The sequence below is a fragment of the Geotrypetes seraphini genome, chromosome 1, assembly GCF_902459505.1.
Source record: "Geotrypetes seraphini chromosome 1, aGeoSer1.1, whole genome shotgun sequence".
In the NCBI taxonomy this organism is placed as follows: Eukaryota; Metazoa; Chordata; class Amphibia; order Gymnophiona; family Dermophiidae; genus Geotrypetes; species Geotrypetes seraphini.
The window spans coordinates 317,335,773-317,357,762 of NC_047084.1; the positions used below are offsets into that span (position 1 = coordinate 317,335,773).

General features: G+C 42.2%; 1 protein-coding gene across 2 annotated transcripts in view; it reads right to left on the reverse strand.

The window, feature by feature from the left end:
* The window catches only part of TET2 (tet methylcytosine dioxygenase 2), a 202,318-nt gene that overhangs the window by 93,052 nt on the left and 87,276 nt on the right, over positions 1–21,990 (reverse strand). For both annotated transcript variants that reach the window (XM_033956759.1, XM_033956768.1), the window contains exon 2: positions 4,937–8,291. In XM_033956759.1, coding sequence (XP_033812650.1) covers positions 4,937–8,246 — 3,310 coding nt within the window. In that variant the 5' untranslated portion in view covers positions 8,247–8,291. The remainder of the gene's footprint in view (positions 1–4,936; positions 8,292–21,990) is intronic.

Sequence of the window (21,990 nt, forward strand, 5' to 3'; positions counted from 1 at the left end):
AGTGCATGCAAATAGATCTCATGCAGATTCATTGGGGAAATCCTGAAAACCCGACTGGATTCTGGCCCTCGAGGACCGACTTTGACACCTGTGTGTTAGAGAATGACACGGAGATAAATTTTTCCCCATCCCCGTGGGAACTCATTTTTCCGTCCTATCCTGGTGAGTTCGTTCCCTGCCCTTGCCCCATTCCTGCAAGCTCCGTCCTCATCTGCACACGTTTCAAACACTTTAAAATCATGTGTCTGAGGCTTGTGCAGTTAAGGCAGAGCTTACAGTAGGGGTAAGCAATTCCAGTCCTCGAGAGACACAGACAGGTCAGGTTTTCAGGATATCCATAATGAATATGTATGAGATGGATTTGCATGCACTACCTCCTTGAGATGCAAATCTATCTCATGCATATTTATTGTGGATATCCTGAAAACCTGACCTGTCTGTGTCTCTCGAGGACCGGAATTGCTTACCCCTACTGTAAGCTCTGCCTTCTGAGGAAGGGGGCCTTGGCCTTTGTCAATATACTGCGTCTTACACGTCTGACCAGTTTTCCTGGTTTCGTTGCTTATGGTTTTGGTAGGATGTTTCCTACCCTGGCTTTTTTCTGTGGCAATGATAGACCAAATGTATATCTTTTGCTACTATTTGCTTAGTCATGTATTGGTCATTGTAGCCCTATTGTTCTGTATATTATAAAATTTTCAATAAAGATGATTGAACTAGAACTAGAAAGCTAGAGCTAGAACTAGAACTAGAACTAGAAAGCTAGTCAAAAAGTGTGTTAAAGTAAACCAAAGAAAATGTATCCCCTTATTTTCTATTTAGTTGAATTTTTAGTTATTAATTTTGAATTTAGGGCTCCTTTTACTATGGTGCGCTGATGGGAAGATGCTGGACTGTGGAATTAGGGCTGGTTGGCAGCCAGGTGTTTAAAGTATATTTCCAGAATAAAGGCAGTCCCTGGGTTAAGAATGAGTTACGATTTTAAAGCTGTTCTTAAGTCGGTATGTTCTGTATGTAACTCAAAACTTGTAGATTTTAAGGTTCTTGTTGCTTACCTCTGCTCCCAGCTGACAAAAGGGCCAACTGTCCCTAGCATTCCCTCTAAGGCAGGGATTTCAAAGTCCCTCCTTGAGGGCCGCAATCCAGTCGGGTTTTCAAGATTTCCCCAATGAATATGCATTGAAAGCAGTGCATCCACATAGATCTCATGCATATTCATTGGGAAATCCTGAAAATCCGACTGGATTGCAGCCCTCAAGGAGGGACTTTGAAATCCCTGCTCTAAGGTATAGCATGCACAACCACAAAACTGTTCTTAATGTGACCATGCATCATTCCTGAATCTGCTACAGGAGAAGTGTAGGAGTCTATGCCAATAGAAATACTGTTCAGTGAAATCAAATGAAGCCACAACAGCGTTCTTAAGTATGACTCATACTTAAGTCGGGCGTCTGTAACCTGGGGACTGTCTGTACTGTAAATATTGTTCTGTTTAATATGTTGTATTATTTTGGTGCATTATTTTGAATTTTTGTCACATAATTCCCTGAAGTGTGTTTAGTGTGTACATCAGTGACAGAGGTACTAGATGGGAGAGGCAGCTGTGTTGAAAAGTGCCCCCACAGTCTCTTTACTGCTGACGCAGGTATCACCACCATAAGGACTTTAACTGGTCTTAGCTCCACCTCTGTCTCACCCTAGCCCTGCCCCACTTTAGCCTCCTCATAAATCTGAGTCACCGACCGCCTATGCAGATAGCTACTCACACTCCCTTACCCTATATTTGGAAATTAGAGAGCTTGGGGAAGGACCTGGAGATAGGTGCCCCACTGCTTCTAGTCTTATGTCCTCAAGCCAGGAGAAAGTTAAGTGTGTATCGTCCTTATATTGAGGCTAGAAAGCAAATGGAGGAAGAGGGCAGTCAGAGAGGGGCATGGGAGGCTGTTGCCCCTTGGCTTCACTTTTGACAAGCTACAGTCCTCATTTTTTACATTCAGCAGGGGGAGGACAGCCTGCCCTCTGACATCACTTTTGCAACCATTGGGAGGGAGGCATTGACAGGCTGGATGTTCCAGTTTACAGTTAATTTATATTCTGCCTCTGGCTCAACTTTTCAGTGCCATGAGAGTACCTGGGCAGCCTGAAATATTTATTTATAATAATTTAGTAAGTATCTTTATGAAAAGATTCGCCCAAGGCAGTGTGCAACAGGTATAACTATACCTAGAGTTGCTCTGGCAGTGATAAGACTGATATTGAAAATCAGTACTAGCTGACCAATGTCCTTCCCAGATCTGACCATGCCCCAGGCCACACCCACTTTATAACAGCAGTGGTTCTTAACCCTGTCCTGAGGGACCCCCAGTCAGTCAGGGTTTCAGGATATTCCTAATGAATATGCAGGAGAGAGATTTGCATATAGTAGAAGAAACTGGCATGCAAATATGTCTCATGCATATTCATTACATATAATATAATGAGACAGGGGTTTTACATCAATAAAATATCTTTAATATAACTTTAATTATAACATCATTTTACACAATAAATAAAATAAATGGATCCAAATTACATTTGCAATTAATAAAATCTATCTAAACAACCTGAACAGTGGTTTAGCGGTAAAGGGGGGGAGGGTTCTGGTGGAAGACATCTTCAGTTGGTAGGGCTTGAGGATTGCTGTAAGCCAAGCTATTTTTTTTTTAAACAAGCTTCAGGTTTTCTACCGCTAAACCACTGTTCAGGTGGTTTAGATAGATTTTATTAATTGCAAATGTAATTTGGATCCATTTATTTTATTTATTGTATAAAATGATGAAGGAAGCGGTGGAACCATTGGATGACCAAAGGGAGCGCTAAAGGAGGCCAAAGCAATCGCCGACAGACTGAATACATTTTTGGCATCTGTTTTTACCGAAGAGGACATACACAGCATACCGGAACCCATCAGACTATATGCTGGAAGTGAAAACGGGAAACTGACAGGGTTAACGATCAGTCTAGAAGAGGTATGCAGGCAGATTGATAGGCTTAAGAGCGATAAATCCCCGGGACCGGATGGCATCCATCCAAGGGTCATCAAGGAACTAAAAGGGACCATAGCTGCTTCAACTAATAGCCAATCTGTCGATCAAATCGGGAAAGATTCCAGAGGACTGAAAGGTGGCGAATGTTACACCGATCTTCAAAAAAGGTTTGAGGGGAGACCCGGGAAACTACAGACCGGTGAGTCTGACATTGGTACCGGGACAGATGGTAGAGGCGCTGATAAAGGACCGCATCATTGATCACCTTGACAGACACGGTCTGATGAGGACCAGCCAGCATGGTTTCACCAAAGGCAGATCTTGTCTGACAAACTTGCTGCACTTCTTCGAGGGAGTAAACAGGCAGATAGACAAGGGCGACCCGGTCGACATTGTAAATCTGGACTTTCAGAAGGCATTTGACAAGGTTCCGCATGAACGACTACTTCGGAAAATTGCGAGCCATGGAATCGAGAATGAAATACTCACGTGGATTAAAAACTGGCTGGAGCATAGGAAACAGAGAGTGGGGGTAAATTGAGAATACTTGGACTGGAAGACCGTCACCAGTGGGGTGCCGCAAGGTTCGGTGCTTGGACCCGTACTCTTCAATATCTTTATAAATGATCTGGACATAGGTACAACGAGCGATGTGATTAAATTTGTGGACGATACGAAGTTATTCAGAGTAGTGAAGACGCAGGGGGACTGTGAAGATTTGCAACGTGACATAATCAGGCTTGACATGGCAGATGAGATTCAACATGGATAAGTGTAAAGTGATGCATGTAGGTAACAAAAAACTCATTCACGAATACAGGATGTCCAGGGCAGTACTTGGAGAGACCTCTCAGCAAAGGGACTTGGGAGTTCTGATCGACAAGTCGATGAAGCCGTCTGCGCAATGTGTGGTGGAGGCGAAAAGGGCAAACAGAATGCTAGGAATGATAAAGAAGGGGATCACGAACAGATCGGAGAAGGTTATCATGACGCTGTACTGGGCCATGGTGTGCCCTCACCTGGAGTACTGTGTACAGCACTGGTTGCCGTACATGAAGAAGGACATGGTACTACTCAAAAGGGTCCAGAGAAGAGCGACCAAAATGATTAAGGGGTTGGAGGTGCTGACATAGAGTGAAAGATTAGAGAAACAGGGCCTCTTCTCCCTCAAACAGAGGAGATTGAGAGGGGACGTGATCGAAACATTCAAGGTACTGAAGGGGATAGACTTAGTAGACAAGGACAGGTTGTTCACCCTCTCCAGGGTAGGGAGAATGAGAGGGCACTCTCTAAAGTTGAAAGGAGATAGGATCAGTACAAATGTAAGGGAGTTCTTCTTCACCAAGAGAGTGGTGGGAAACTGGAACGCTCTTCCGGAGGCTGTCATAGGGGAAAACACCCTCCAGGGATTCAAGACAAAGTTAGACAAGTTCCTGCTGAACAAGAACGTGCGCTGGTAGGGCTAGTCTCAGTTAGGGCACTGGTCTTTGACCAGAGGGCTGCCGCATGAGTGGACTGCTGGGCATGATGGACCGCTGGTCTGACCCAACAGCGGCAATTCTTATGTTCTTATGTTCCCTGTCTCGTTATATTATATGTATTAAATTACCCTCGGGAGGCAGTTGGATTAATTGTAACCTATATTGTAATACCTGTATATGCATATTCATTAGAGATAGCTTAAAAACTTGACCGGCTGAGGGTCCCCCAGGCCAGGGTTGGAACCACTGGTCTACAGTTAGGAACCTAAGGGGAAAATAGTATCTATATTTAGAAATTCAGCTCTGCCGATTCTTAAAATGGGCAATTTATTTTCCAAAATTTGAAGCCTGAGCCTTTGGAAAGTGACCTGTAAGATTCCCCCCCCCCAAAACAGCAGCTCAAGGTCCACTAGCCCGTATTTTACTTACCCACGCAACTGCATGCTGGGAACTCATACTGTGTCTTTAAGGGTGTATCCAGCAGGTTCTTTACGGGTGTATCCAGTAGTTTGGAGGGTGACTCTAAAAAATGATTAAGAATAGACCCTGCTGTTCTCTTTGTGGGTGTTTTCTCCACGGAAGGGACTGTTGGCTGCTCTAATGTGGGCATAGGGTGGTCCAGTTCTGCAGCACTGGTGTGTGTAGATAAAACGGTGACAGGGCCCGAGGTTTCGACTTTCACATGCTTGGGTGATTTGATATTAAGAATGTGGTGGTCAAATGGTGATTTCACAAGAAATTGTTTCAGCTGCTGCTCCATCGTCTGAAGGATACTCTGTGGCTGTGCGTCCTCACAACCATAATGCTGGCTCTCATGCTTAATTGGCTGCTTCCATGCTTTGTTTTCCAGCTGTCCTGTCGGTGGAGGCATGCAGGCATTTGGCTGGGAGCTGCTTTCAACTTTGATAGGCACTTGCAATCTGTTGGAGCCCTCAGATTTCTGCTGATCAAGCTTATGTAACAAATGCCATCTAAGTTGTGCATGCTTTTGAACAGAATCCTCTGGGTTTTGGAGATGAGATGGAAGATGGCTTCCCCTCTGATCCTGTGCAAGTTGAGGTATCTGTTGGCTCTGGGGTAAGTAGCTTTGTGGGCTCTTTGCAGGCTGCTGAGGGGCAGTAGCTTGGTTCAGGTTGTTGTATCCTTGAATGTGTTGGAGTGGTGGTTTTAAAGCAGCAGCCAGGCTGACTTGCCGCTCCTGCATAGGGTAGGGTGGAGGGGAATCTTGCTTCGTGGACAAACTGTTTGAGTGGTCCTGCCCATTCTGCAAGTCTTTTGACTTGAGTAATGAAAATAGGAGATGGTTTGAGAGCTTTTCTTGTTTCTCAGGAGCCAAAAGGACTTGTTTTGGACAAGAGTGCTGAAGATTATTTGGGTGGAGGTGGTTGTGATGGGAGTTTTTGCTGCTTAACCCCTCTGCCGTATCTATTCCCTCTTGGGGCATATGTGACCGAAATTTTTTGGCTTTTGGATACGGATTTTCAGTTTTTATGTGGTTTTCTACTTTAATCTGCTTAAATGGTTGTCCATCAGTTTGTTGGTGACCATTGCTAGAGGAGTGGGGAACGAACTGTGCCAAATGCTGCATATTTTTAACTTGGAAGGCTTGTTGTGCCTGTTGCTTTGAGGTTATGTGGGCACTCGGAGACACTTGGTTTTGCTGTGGCTTGGTGGAGTCTCTGTTCAGTGGCTGGTATGAGGTGTGGGACTGAGAGAATTGCTCATTCTCTACTGTTTCAGGGTTTAGGAGCTGCTGTTTTAGGTGAGAGCCCCAAACCTGTTCCATTTGCTGCTCTAGCCTGGGGTGTGTGAGAAAGCGCTTTGAGCTCTGTAGCTCTCCTTGGGACTGCACTGGAGATTCTTGCTTTGCCCTACACTCTGGAGGAGACCTCATTTGGAATGCCAGCTGCAGGTTAGCTGTATCCTGCTCAGGTGCCACTTCGGTTTTATACAACTGCTGACTTTGGTCTTGTTCTACTAATTTCTCAGCTGGAACACCCTTCAATGCCAGGGGATTTTTAGTAGGATATTGCAATTGTAGCAGCTCATTTTCATTAGAACAGAACTGGAGAACAGATTTCGGGGATGCTCCATTAGGTTTCTGGGTAGAGAGTTTATGATAAGAGGGACAGAAACTCAAATTCATCTTTTTTGAGCTCGGGTAAGGATGCGTCTGCAGATTAAAGTCCTTTGCTTTGTGAGGGGAAGGCGTGTCCTTTTCATTCTCCTTGAGATTCTTGGGTTCTTTTGGCTCCAGGACAGTCCGATATTGCCGAAACAGCTGTGTGCCACTCCCATTCATTTGTGGACCCTTAATATGATGAGCTGGTGACTGGTTCATTTCTTCAGAGCAGTTCTGCGTTAAAAAGGTGGGAGATTCTAAGGCGGGATGTTTGTTGCCCTTCTGTTGCCATGCTTGTGGGAAACTCTGCAGTGAATTTTGAAGGTGCCGAGATAGAGTTGGGCTCTGAGATTTTAGTTCACTTTGATTCCCTGCTTTGCTTCCTCTTGCCCTTAAATGATTCGTATTGCTTTGGGTTTGAGAGGAATGTCGTCTTTCCCTGACCCCAGTATCCAAAGTGCTGTTAATTTCTATTGAAGTGCAAGAATCTTTGTTAAATGCTAACTGCTTGAAAAAAGAACTGCTGGGTTCTGCTTTTTCTGAAAAGTCTGCAGTAATACTGACCTGAGACCTTGGGTTACTGCTAGTATTTCTAGCAAGATCACCAGAGAAAGCCTTCTCCTTACTCTCTTGCCTGTTGTCACTTCCTGCTGATAAGGCCTGTGAATTAATTTCTTGCTGTACCTGTTGGTTATGTATTTGAAGTGAATATTTAGCCATTGTAGGCTCTTTGCTGACATTTCCCTTTCTCTGCACCACAGCGGGCACCACAGCTGGCACCCGAGACAGCTCTGAATTAGAAATCTGTGGGGAAATAATCTGTCCTGAGGTATGGGAATTCTGGGTCGTCTCAGGAGAGACCCCATTTAGAGCATCAGTACAAATGTCAATGGCTTTTACGTGAGATGTGTTTTTCTGTGTTGCAACAGAACGGTGATACGGAAAATAATAAGACAGTGTCTTTTCTAGGAGTTCCCTGGGTGAATTCTGCATGGACGATGTAGAAACAGTAGCACCATTAGGTATTGGCACAGGCTTGTTTTTAGGACATAAGACAGTGCTTTTGCTCTGGCAATTAACATTTTTCATCTCCAGTTCATTCTGAGTGTGGAAAAGGGGAGAATCTGCTCTGTCACCGTTAGATCTTGAAGAGTTTGTGAACTTAAAAGATGCATTTCCCTGCTCTGTAGCTCTCACGGCTTTCTTCTCATTGCACAAATTAAAGATGCTCATTTGATCACACTTTTTCGCTATGGCGTTTGTTCCTCCATTGGCTGCTTCACCTGTTCTGATCTTCTTGCTTCGCTGAAGCCCAAGCAGTGATGGTTCGCTGACAATGCGTTTTATTCCACCATTTTGAGTGCACTTTGAATGCTCTGTCTTTCCATTTGTAAGGCTTGGATAAATGCAATTTTTCTGATTTACTTTCATTTGAAAGATTCCATAGTTGCTATTCCATTTTTCACCATTGAGGTGAAAATGACCATTCTCTGTTACTGGGCTTCCATTCTGTTGCTTCACTGATAATGTGTCTGATTGGCAAACGGGAGAAGGATGCAGTGTTAGGAATGGATTTAGTCTATTGCCCTCAACATGGTTGATTCTATCCTGTTCCATCTGGTTTTCTCCGGGGCCATCCACAAGGCTGCTCTTTAAGTGTATCTGAAAGATAAAAAGATGATAATAAATTATTATTGTTATTATTGCTTTACAGCAAACATCTCCTGAAAGTTTTTTTATTCTAGCTTTATAGTGATCAGAAATGGGGCAATTAATCTGTATTGAGATAATGATTTAAATATTTTATAACAAAAGTATAAATCTATATAATTTAAAAATCTTTTCCTATGTTTCTTACTCAAATGTTTTTTTTTCACAGAGCTATTCTGTTTCAAGAGAATGACTATTAACAAAGATTTGGAAATGTGAAGCTAGCAGAACTACAGGGGTAATTTTATAAACTCCTGCATTTAAACCTTATTTTACATAAAATTATCAAGTATGGGCCAGAGTTTGAGGGATGTAACCAAGATAGTTGGGTCCCATGCCACAGAGAGCCCCAAAGCCTGCCTAAAGTTGAATATGTGGAGATGCATTTTCAACATGATGTCCAAAACTGAGTTTGGACATTTTGTGGAACATGCACAAAAATCCAGTAGTGAACAGTGTTCCCTCTAAGCGGGCGGGTGTTGTGAGCAAACTTTTTTCACTGTGAGCTAAAAATATCGGGCGCCAGCAAGTTATGAGCCAAATAAATATGTTGCTTTCTACCACAGAACTTCCTTACGTTTGTATGGAATCTATCCCCTTTCAACTTTAGAGAGTGCCCTCTCGTTCTCCCTGCCTTAGCTACTAAGTCTATTCCCTTCAGTACCTTGAATGTTTCTATCATGTCCCCTCTCAATCTCCTCTGCTCAAGGGAGAAGAGGCCCAGTTTCTCTAATCTTTCGCTGTACGGCAACTCCTCCAGCCCCTTAACCATTTTAGTTGCTCTTCTCTGGATCCTTTCGAGTAGTACCGTGTCCTTCTTAAAGTACCAGTGCTGGACGCAGTACTCCAGGTGAGGGCGTACCATGGCCCGGTACAGCAGCATGATAACCTTCTCTGTCTCTTCAGTCCAGCATCTGCCCCTTCCATTCACTGTCTGTCTTTCCCTGCCATCTCTCCTCCTGCCCCCCCCCCCCAACCCCCCAATTTGGTCTAGCATCCATCATCTTCCTTCTGTTCCCCTCATGGTCTGGCATCTCTATCCTTCCCTCCCCCCTGTGGTTTTTAGCATATCTCTCTTCTCATTTCCTCCACTCAGATCTGATCATTCTCTGCTCTCTCTTCCCTTTTCTTCTCTGGTCTTCCTTCTCTATTTTCTGCCTCCATCTAAATTAAATTCTTTCTTACTATTTAGTCCCGTTTCCCTCTTTTCACTGTGTCTACACACAGCTTGTCACCCCTTTCCCTCACCCCTCCATTATCTTACTATTTTCTTCCCCCTTTATTTATCTCCTCCTTCCATCCAGTATGTGTTCTTTCCCCACTTCCATTCAGCATCTGCTCTCCCTTCTCAACTGACATCCATCTGCCTTCTGCTCTCTCTCCCTTCTTCTCACTTCCATCATCTGTCCCCTTCTCTCTCTCTCTCATCTCCTCCATTCCATCATCTGCCCCTTCTCTCTCTCTCTCTCTCTCCCCCCCCAACTTCCATCATCTGCCCCCCTTCCCCTCACCTTTGTGGGTCACTTTCTTTCCCCTGAGGGTGGCTCATGTCACAGGGGAAGCTTTGGCCGAGCAGAACCGCTTGATTGACAGTGGAACTTACTTGATTGATGTCGATGCTGGGGCCCGTTGCCGTTTGAAGGAAAAAAAAAAAGGTGGAAAAAAGGAACCTGTAAAGGCGAGAGGAAGGGAAACCTCCAGGACAGCTGCTTTTTGCCCTCCTTCAGCGGCCCAAGAGTTCAGACCAGCAGCGGCAGCTCTGTATGCTTTTAACTTCGGCACAGAGCTGCCCCTAATCAATAGTTTAGCGCGGTTTCATGAGGCAGCCTCGGGGCCTTTGATAGCCGGCCCGCTTCGATGATGCGATGTGGGCCGGCCTAGCAAAGGCCCCGAGGCTGCCTTATGAAACCGCGCTAAACTATTGATTAGGGGCAGCTCTGTGCCGAAGTTAAAAGCATACACAGCTGCCGCTGCTGGTCTGGAGGTGCGGAGACAAGGCAGGAGGCAAATGCGGTGGAAGGCAGGAGTCCCGGCGAAGGCAGGAGTCCCGGCACAGCGACTGCAACAGGAAGTTGCAAGTCAGCTGACGCCGGCCTTTCGTTGCGGCGGGGACCGAATCCTTCGCGGACCGGCAAGATTTTGTTTGCGGACCGGCGGTTGAAGAACTGTGCTCTACACTGTGTGCGCTGTGACGAGAAACTTGTGCGCTGCGAGGTAATATTTTGTGCGCCAGCGCACCCCAGCGCAGCTTAGCGGGAACACTGAATTTGGAACATAAAAACATAAAAATAGCCTTACTAGGTCAGACCAATGGTCCATCAAGCCCAGTAGCCCATTCTCACGGTGGCCAAACCAGGTCACTAGTACCTGGCCAAAACCCAAAGAGTAGCAACATTCCATGCAAGCAGAGGCTTCCCCATGTCTTAATAACAGAATATGGACTTTTCCTCCAGGAATTTGTCCAAACCTTTCTTAAAACCGCTATGCTATCTGCCTTTACCACATCCTCTGACAATGCGTTCTAGAACTTAGCTATTCTCTGAGTGAAAAAATATTTCCTCCTATTGGTTTTAGAAGTATTTCCCTGCAATTTCATCGAGTGCCCCTAGTCTTTGTAATTTTTGACGGAGTGAAAAATCAATTCACTTGTACCCGTTCTATTCCACTCAGGATTTTGTAGGCTTCAATCATATCTCCCCTCAGCCTTCTCTTTTCCAAGCTGAAGAGCTCTAACCTTTCCAATCTTTCCTCATACATGAGGAGTTCCATCTTCTTTATCATCTTGGTCGCTCTTCTTTGAACCTTTTCTAGCGCCACTATATCTTTCTTGAGATAAGGAGACCAGAATTGAATACAATACTCCAGGTAAGGTCGCACCATTGAGCTTCTTCTTTGCATTTTTGGCTGCCGCTGCACATTGGACAGAAGGTTTCATCATATCGTCTACAGTGGCACCCAGATCCCTTTTTGGGGCGCTAATCCCAAAGGTGGACCCTAGCATCCGGTAACATTTATCTTTTTATGTAGAAAATGGCCATTTGTCAGACTCAGATGTGTTTGTCTTCAGTGCATCTATCTTTTTGAGCCATTAAAAAAAAAACACCAAAAACGCACAGCCCACATCCAAAAGAAAAACGCACTAAAACAAGCCATTGGAATATCCCAGCAGAGCAGTGGGCACCTCAGGGGACACAGCAGTGAATGTCACATAAAAGGCCAAGGTACACATCTCACCATAGACATAACATAAAATCCATTTCTAGACCGCATTACCTTTAATTTCTATGCAGTTTACACAAGGTTAGCTAGAAATACACAATAGATGAGAATAAGGAACTAAGGGTCCAAGAACTTTGAGAATAAGTAGGTCTTGAGTTGTTTCCTAAAGTGTAGATAAGATACAGACATTAGTACTATAGATTTCAGCTCCTTATCCCAAATAGCAGCCTGATATGAAAGCATTTGATCGTGATATCTTTTTAATTTACAGCCTTTCACCGATAGAAAAGTCAGGAGGGCCTTAGTACTACAAGAAAATTTTAAAGATATAAAACATAATGATTCTATCAAGTAGGAAGGAGCGTCACCAGATAGAACTTTATAATATAAACAACCCAACTTAAGAATAGTCTGTGCTTTCACTGGCAACCAATGTAATTCTCTGTAAAATTGAGCTACAGGATCATATTTTTTCAGACCATAAATCAATCTCACTGCAGAATTCTGGATAACCTTAAGTCTAATATTGTATAGTGAGCCCTCCAAAACCTACCCAAAACCACACCACACTAATAGCTCTTATTCAAGAAAAATCACCATAAACACTGGAAAGCTAACCAAGCTGGATCAGTAAGATCGATCTTGCACAAACATTCAATGCTAACAGAATACCTGATCTCTTTGACACTGGCAGAACATAGATAGACCTTCACAAAATAAGTAACCACAAACTAAAAACAGAAATATATAGACAAAAATTAAGCCTAACCCTGAAGAAAGCCAGACTCTGCGTAACAATGCAAAGTCCAGAGAAACAGCAACACATGTCCATCTGTACTGAGCAAAATACAGTACAGAGACAGCGGATGCAAATTTCAAAAACTGACGTTTCAAACATTACAAATTAACCAACAATTAAAAAAAAAAAATGTAAAGTAAGGTGTTACATTTTATTGGACTAACTTAAAACATTTTATAACTAGCTTTCAGAAGCGAAAACCTCCTTCCTTGATGGACCATTGGTCTGACCCAGTAAGGCTATTCTTATATTCGAATGAATATAATGTATACAGTGCTACATACATCTAGTAGCACTATAGAAATTAGTAGCAGTAGAATACAAGCACATACGCACAGTACTGGCATCTGTAATTGGCGATTATTAACGTACGTGCTAGGTGCTGTTCTAAACAAATTGGCATGCTAGTCACATGGAGGAAAATTCTATAAAAGACGCCTAAAGATAGGTGCCAAATAGATGCCTATGTTATGCACCTAACTTAATTAGCATATTGGCTTCAATTATGAACTTTAATAAGCTCATAATTGGAAACTGTAAATTGGGTGATGGGCACCTAACTTCTTAGGCACAATTCTACATAAGATAGACACCTAACTCCAAAGTAATAATAATAATAATTATTTATTTCTTGTATACCGCCAAACCAGTAAAAGGTTCTAGGCGGTTCACAGCAAGATAAGGCTGAACATCCAGCCGATTTACAATACAAGAAAAGCTATTTCTAGAAGATACGTGATGCCTATAGATTAAAAGCATTAGCATTAGAACACTTAAGTTACAAATTTATCAAATAGTTGTGTTTCTAGTAATTTTCTAAAATTATAGTAAGACGGAACTTCTAGCATAATTTTGCCAAACCAGGTATTCAATTTAGCTGCCTGAAAAGCGAGAGTTCTCTCTAAAAATATCTTAAAATTACATAATTTGACAGGAGGGTATGTAAATAACTGGACTTTACATGTAGGCATGTTTAGGGGCGGAGAGGGACTTAGGCATCATTAGGCACGATTCTCTAAAGTACTTAGGTGCCTATAATGTAGGCTTTTAAAACTCTGGCCTACATTTTAGTTGGGCACGATTCTGTAATGGGCGCCTAAGTGTGGTTGCCATGCAATAGGTGCCTATCTTTTTAGGCACCCAATTACAGAATTTGTCCTATGGTGTGTAAAAGCAAATGGGCCAAGGGTGAATGTGTCAAGGGCATTCTGCTTTTCAATGCACACACCTTATAGAATATTATGAAACGCACACATTGCAAGGCATGCCAAGACACTCCAGCTTATTTATTTATTGGGATTTATTAACCGCCTTTATGAATGCCTGCCATTCATCTGGCATACGCCGTGTACTTAAGTTTCAGGATGCAGAAGCAGCTTGGCGCTACTATTTTATGTAATGGGTTAGGTAGGCCTGATAGTGTATCCACAGATAGGCCTGGTTGGGCAGAGGCCCACTCACTTTGGGTTCAGGTCCAACTCGGTGTAGCTGGCAGGTAGTGCTAAGACCCACCAGCTGAAAACATCCTCTGCAGAAGCCCCAGGGTTTTGTCAACATTGCGGAAGTTAGCAGTGCCTTTCCATCAATCAATGCCTGCATCCCCTCCTATGCATCCTCAGTTAATCCATATGAATTCCATTGGTGGATGGAAGCACACCACAGACCGCCCTTTGGGAGGGGGGTTCTGGTGGAAGACATCTTCAGCTGGTGGGGCTTGGGGATTACTGCCAGCCAAGCTATTTTTTTTATCACAGAGGCTGGCGTTTAATAGAGGAGAAAATGTGTGAACACATCCAAACATTTACTTCTGGCTACCCTACTGCATGCCTTAATGTTGTTATAGAATTGATGGCAAGTGTACCTCTTAGTCACGCCTACATTTAGGCACATCTTTATAGAATTGCTCCCCAAATTTCCCAATAACCCTCAGTATATTCCCAATGCTGTTGAACTGTGTGCCCGCAGGGCTGGTGTTAGGGATGAGCAAACAGGACAGTTTCCCCTCGGTCCTGCAACCCTAAGGACTCCCCAAAGGCCAACATGTTTTCCTTTTGTCTCCACCTTTGTCTGGTGTCCCCTCGGGCCTTCACGGTCTAACTTTGAAAAGTAATTATGGCCTGCAGAAGATTGTGGGCACTGCAGCGATCCTAAGAGGTTGCCTGCGACCTCTGCTGCACATTTCCTGTGTCGTAGTCCTGCCCTTCTTCTGACGTAACATCCTGCTTCGGACTGGGACATACCGTGGCAGAAGAAAAGTGCAGCGGAGGCCACAGGAAGCCTATTAGGATCACTGCAGCACCCGCGATCCTCTGCAAGCCATAATTACTTTTCAAAGTTAGACTGGGAAGGCCAGGGGGACACTGGACGAGGGTGGAGACAAGGAGAATACATGCCAATCTTTGAGGGGCCCCTAGAGTCATGGGACTGAGGGGAAACTGCCCTGTTTTCTCACCCATAACACCAGCCCTGCAGTCGGATGTCCCCAAAATATTGGGGATGCTTGGGCACCCACAGACCTAGTACCTATATTAGCAGTCATCATAAAGATCCTGGAGAAATGGCAGACAGTTGGGAAGAAGTCTCAAATCCTACTTGCAGGCTGTGCCTTCTTCAGCTCCAGGCAAATTTGGAGCCCTTATATCATGAGGGTCCTAGGCAGTTGTTTTGGTTGAGCTGATCTAACACCACCCCTTCCTGGAAGGACATTTTGCAACCATATCATGAAAGATTCTTGAAGCAGCTGGCTTAGTTGAAGGTCAGTTTATTTATTTGGATTCATTTATTGCCTTTCTGAAAATATTCACTCAATGACTTGTGTAGAGAAAAAAATGGAGTAAGTCAGCCCGGCTCAGCTGAGCAGAATCTTGCAATGTGTGCTCACATAAACTGGTTAATTGGGTGCATCTCTTAATTGGTTGAGTTGGCCAAAACAAATCAATAAGGGGTTGATTCTATAAACCGCGCCTAAATCAGCCAGTGCCTACAAAAATGGCACCGGCCATGTGTCAATCACCCTTAGGTGCCATCTACAGAATCACCGCTAGTGGTGTCATGTAAAAACTTAGGCACCTGAAATGTAGGTGAGGGTTTTAAAGGCCTACGTTTCAGGCACCTAGGTTTTTGGAGAATCGCGCTTAGCGGTGTCTAATTCACACTCCTCCCATAGAAACACCTACCTAGGCATTAGGCACCGCTAAGCACTTTGCAATAGGCACCTATCACCCAATTAAGATTTTAAAAAACTGATTATTGAGGTTGTTAAAGGCACTTTGCCAATTAAGTTAGCCGCCTACATGGCACCTACGTTTAGGTGCCCTTTATAGAATCGACCCCTATGTAAATAATACAGTGGCAATATAACAATAAAAGTTACAAATTATTTGAAACTCTTAATTAGGACTACTAGAAGAAAGAAAGCAAAAAAAAAACCCCAACAATCCCAAAACAAAACTACATAAAAACAGGTGAAGAACAGGTAGAAAAATGTGTACTGGGAGGCTTAGACAGAGAAAATGGCAGAGGGCAAGGTGATGATCCTCCTTAAAACTAAGGACAGTTATTTATTTACCACCTTTATGAAGTGATTTATCCAAGGTGGTTTATATTGAATAGTAGTCAGATACTCTAAGTATTTTCCCTATCTGTCCCAGTAGGCTCACAAATTAACAATGGTGCTTCGAGCAACGTAGGGTTAAGTGATTTGCCTGGGATCACAAGGAACAGTGCTGGGAGCAAACCTACAACCTCAGAGTGCTGAGGCAACAGCTCTAACCACTAGGCTACTCCTCTAGTCTAGTGATCACAGGGGCAACCTACTGTTCCTGTAGAAAACCTTTCTTTAAAATACTGGTTATTCTTTGAGAATACACATGGAGCAGTCTCATCACTCACACATGTGAGTCCACTGAGACTGCTCATCTTCTGAGGAATCTTGACAACGGTCATGTCCGATAGTTACAGAGTCCGCTAGGCTCTATGGAAATGAATTGTACTGTAAGGATTAACAAATTTCAGCTCAGGGTGAAAAAAAACAAATCATAGTCTGTAATCTGTCTAAAGACTGTTTAGGACCTGATTAAAAGCCTTAATGAATTAGGCCCTAAAGAGTATTAAAGAAAGTTAATTAAGCATAGGTAGACTTAATTACTCTGCATATCTGTTCCTTGATCCTAATGGGGACAAATCTTTATGTTTTCTGTTGAGGCATAGTGATTTTTTTTTCCCCTGCTGCTTTACCTAGTTTATTCCAAAACTATTGATGATTCTGAGCCACCTTCAGACTTTTTTTTTTTTTTACATCTAAGGGCAGGATTAGGGCTCTTTTTTTATTATTACGTTTTGCTGAACTTGAGGTAATCTAATTCTAAGAGAATAGGTATTTCTAGAAATGTGGTACTCACTAATGAAGAGTTTCCATTTTCAATAAATTTATTTTTCTAAACTGTTCTACTAGGGGAACTCATAACATTTTACATGAACTTATTCAGGTACTCAAACATTTTTCCCTAACTTCTAGATTCCAGTCCATGCAGTTGTCATTCAATTTAAATGCGCTTGTATTTCTTTTAAAATTCTACATGGTATATTTAATCCTCTTATTCCTTTATTTTGGAACATTTACCGATTCTCCTTTGCAAGAGGTATCCAACAATTAAACTCTCCCTTCCTTCTAAAAAAGGGATTAAAGGAGTCAAGATCTTCAGTCAATCTTTGGTCTTGAAATTCTTTCAGCTCTAGAATGATCTCCCCTTTTTTTTAAGGAGTTCCAGTTTGTTTCAATTTTTCCGTAAAACTTTAATAAGTACTCTATTTGCCAAACATTTTGAAAATTAATTCTTTTGAAAATTTTGCTATTATCTTCTATTTATCATTTGTAAATCATTCCCTGTTTATTTAATTGCTGTAAACCGAGTCGAGCCTTCTCAGAATGATGACTCGGTATACAAAGTTAAGCTTTAGTTTAGTTTAGTTGTACCTAGGCATGCTTACGTATCACTAGGCATCTCTGTAGTAGGCACCAGTACATTAGGCCAGGTTTTATTTGGCCTAATTTACCAGCACCTAACTACATTGCCTAGCAATGTCTAAGTCAACCACGCCTATTCTCCACCCTAACCATGCCTAGTTTTCAGGTAGGCAACGTTAGGTGTCACAGGACACCTTGACTTAGGCATCAATAGTTATTCCATATGAAACCTAAACTGATCATTAAAATAAATTTTAAATCAGTTTTTAACGGTGTGGCCAATTACCATGCCATTTAAACCAATTAAAAACAATTTAGTTCCACATGGAATTAAGTTAGGTGTCCATGATTAGGGCTCCCAGTGGCGCCTAACTTAGGCATCATTTATAGAATCAAGCTCTACAGGAAAGGTGGTGGTGAGGGCTCACATGCTAAATTTTGGTAACAGACACACACTAATGACAACATATGGTCATTAATTCAGAAAATGGAAGGTTGGCCATTTTCCGGCTACAGTAGAACTGGCCTTAGCGCATGGGAAAACCCCGCATAAGGGCACACTAAAGTCACTTTTTACCGCAGATTAGTAAAAGGATGCTTAGGACTATGTGTGAAGAGATATGGTAAAGTGTCTTTCTTTATGGTGTCAGGGACTATATGAGGCATGTTTGTCTTTGAGTGTGCGTGCTTATGTGTCTTTACGCCTATGTGAATAGACAGATAGGCAGACAGATGAATAGAGCCTCCCCAAAAGGTCCTATTGCATGGGCAAAACATTTGTATAATTAATAAAAAATAAAAAAGGTGGGGGGCAGAGCTTGTCTCGTTAGAGAATGGACGGCTGATTCAGTTGCTCTCCCTCTTTATGCCTATTTTCTTTATCTAAAATTACTTAATTATCATATTGTAAACACATAATTGTCTTCTTGTATTAATAATCGGGAGGAGGGGGGAGAAAATGATTGTTTTATGTATAAATTGTGTATTTAATAGTGCATTTTATGAAATATTTATGTTCAAGTAATTGTATTGCACAGTGGTTCTTGTTTTGGTAGGACGTTTCCTACTGTACCTTCTTGTGTGGTAATGATCGACAACATGTACTCTTGTTGATACTGATGATTTTGGTTATTGGTCATTGTTACCTGATTGTTTATATCTTAAAATGTTAATAAAGATGATTGAACTTAAAAAAAAAAAATCAATAAAGATTTATAAAAAAAAAAAAAGGTGATATCTTTCTATCCATCTTATTAAATACTTTTTTAAAATTAGTATCACCCATTTTGTTCATTCTGTCACAAACTGAGGGAAAGGAGGATAGTTCTCCAAAGCCAGTCAAAAAGATGGCCAGCTAAGTGTGCAAATTTCACTCTGCTGAAAATTCTTCTCTTTCATAAAATTTGGAGTTATCATAGCAGCAGTTTAGAGGTTCCTGATGAAGGGGTGGTCCTGAAACCGAGTTCAGTAGAACTGGGAGCTGCATAAATTTTTCTTTTCCGGAGCGATTGAGAAAAGCTCATACACGGCAGTATTTTGGCAGTTTTTCCCAGCACAAGATAGCGGGTTGTGCAGTGTTGGAGCTCTTGTGAGATTGGTCTCCACTCATTCTATTATTTATTTGTTCACATTCTTATTTGAGTGTCTTTTTACTCTCTGCACTATTATTAATTATGCACCTAGGAAGATCCTATGATGGCGTGCTGCATTGAGCCTTGGGCTCTTGCATGAGATAAGCATTGAACGCTTGGCGTTTATCGGACTTCTGCAGTTCACACTGAGGACTTTCAAATCATAAAATTATTATTATTAATAATTATATACTGTAATTGTGTGAGTGGATTCTGTATCTCACTTAGTGCACACTTGAAGAACTATTATATAGTCTCATCTATATAGTGGCATTTTTTCTGTTTTACCTCAATCCTTTTCAATAGTGGTTCAAGACAAGCTATGTTTACATACAATAGGCATTTCCCTGTGCCAGAGTGATATTGGAAGGTGCCTAGTGCAAGGTGAATTACATACAGAATGTATGTAGATGCACTAGGAGGCCCATATGTTTATAACTGGAAGCTGCTGAATGATACCACTCTTTTTTTCCCTGCAATTAGGTTTTTGAAATCACTGCTCCTGCTGTATGAACAGGCAAATATGTGTGCATTTGCTGGCATCCGTATACGCATTACACAAATGTTTTGTGTTTGGGACAACTTTTTGTAAAACTCGTACTGTGGGACCTGTGAATGTCCCAACCTGGACCTCCCTACTCCTCCCTCAAAGTCCTATGCAAAATGGGGCTTCACATGTAATATCTGATGGAGAGGAGTCATTAGCGGAAAAAGATCTTCTGGCACATTCTATCTTCTCAGACTGTATTGTTAGTCCAGTAGAAAGAAATTCCTTTTCTTTTTATGTATTAACTTTTATTTCTAATAATAAACACAAAATACAATCAAAGGCAGGCAAGTGGACTAAAACAAAAGAACACAATACAAGGGGCCGTTGAAAAGTTCTCAGCCCAACTAACAAAGTTGGGGCAATCTCCACTGAGTGCTGTACACTTAGGGCTCCTTTTACGAAGTTGTACTAGGGCTTTAATGCGTGGAATAGTGTACGCTACATTGCCGCGTGCGCTAGACCTTAACACCAGCATTGAGCTGGTGTTAGTTCTAGAAGCGTAGCACGCGGTGTAGCGCGTGATAATTTCCTGTGTGCGCTAAAAACGCTAGCGCACCGTAGTAGAAGGAGCCCTTAATCCAGTGATTTTCCACTTTTATCATTCCGTATTTTTCCAACAGAACAAAAAAATTTAAAAAATCGCTGGACTAAGTATATAGCCCTCGATGGAGATTGCCCCTAGCTTTGTTGATTGGGCCGAGGTCTTTCCAGCGGCCCCTCATAAATTACTCATTGGATTCATAGGCAAAGCTTTATCTTTCTTCTGTAAGTCTAAATTGTCCATCTTCTCTTGAGCGCTGCACACGCCTTTCAGCGCTATACAAGTGATAAATAGTAGTGGTAGTAACGGGGAAAGAATTTAATGAGAGACCCAACTATGGTTTTGTCAGTTAACTGTGCCTGCTTCAACAAAGATATCGACAAGAAAGTCTTTCTTGAGCGATGCAATATCAAGCATTGTCGTAAATATTCAGGTGTAACTCCCTATTGTGCCTTCAATATAAATACAAAGACTTAAAAATTGAATGCTAAATGGAATTAGGAGCCAGTATAAGGCTTTTGACAATTCAGGAACCTGATTATAACAAGTGGCTCTTATAATCATCCATGAATTATTTGTAATGGCCACAGCAAGTTGGTAGACCCATCTAAATAGCACTATAATACTCAGCGTCCAATATTTCTAAGTGCAACACAAAATGGCTTTGATGTATTTAGCACAGTGTCTCTCAGACTCTGTGCCACGGCACAGTGGTGTGCTCTGAAGAGATTCCGGGTGTAGCACATGAGATTCCAGAATTTTACTTTATTTTTTAAAATTCCCTTCATAATTATACACTAGAATAGATGACATGTACTTCATGTATTGAAGAGTCTTGTCAATGTTATGACTATCTGGGTGCGTAAGGACACAACCACCCAGATGGTTCATAGATAGTAATGCGGAAGACAAAGGCGTGCGCCGACAACTGAGTGCAAGACGGAGGCGCGCGCCGAAAAAAAAGACTGTTTTTAGGGGCTGCGATGGGGGTTTTTGTTGAGGAGCCTCCCCCCCCACTTTACTTAATACATTTCTCGGCGGCATTGCGGGGGGTTTGGGGGGTTGTAACCCCCCACATTTTAGTGAAAACGTAACTTTTTCCCTAAAAACGCCCCCACAACGCGGCACGATCTGTATTAAGTAAAGTGGGGGGGTTCCCCCCACACCCCCCATCGTAGCCCCTAAAAACAGTCTTTTTCTTTGGTGTGCGCCTCCGTGCTGCGCTCAGTTATCTGCTCGCGCCTTTGTCCCGGCGCGCTTTTGACCTGACACCACTCAGACAAGCATCATTCTTTGATGTGATTGGTCCTTGAAGACTAATGGCAAGTAATTTTAATTTTATTTTTACTTTTTATGCACTAGTTAAACTAACTTGAGCAACAGAGCAATCAAGGCTTTGTTACCGTTTGGATCTTCTTATCTTTGTGAACTTGGATTTTGGGAAAAAAAAAAAAAAGAGAATGACTGCAGAAGGCGGGTGATGAAATGCGTGTTTGCTTGTCGACTACTGAACTGCATTTTGAGTTACGAGTAATTTGCACTCAAAAAATAAAAAACACATCCATCGCCGCAAACTTGGAACCATGTGCCATCCTTTATTAGAGCAGAAACACGATTAGATAAATTCAAAAGTTTGCTCAAAAGTTTCCTTTTTAATGACGCATTCGAGAGCTGAAATTAAGAGACAAATATTAGATCTGTCAAATTAATTAATTTTTCCAGCCTTTTTAAAGCTATCATTCAACCCTCCCTTACATGTTTACCTATTTAATGTTACTTTTCTATTTCATTTGTAGTTCTCCCCTCCTTCCTTTTTGTTCTTGTAAGTGACTGTCTTGTTTTGGTCTGGTATGATTTAAGTGTTTTTACCCTGGTTCTTTTAATTGTAAATCGCTTAGAGAAATGTTTATAAGCGTTTTATCAAATTTTAAATAAAACTTGGAAC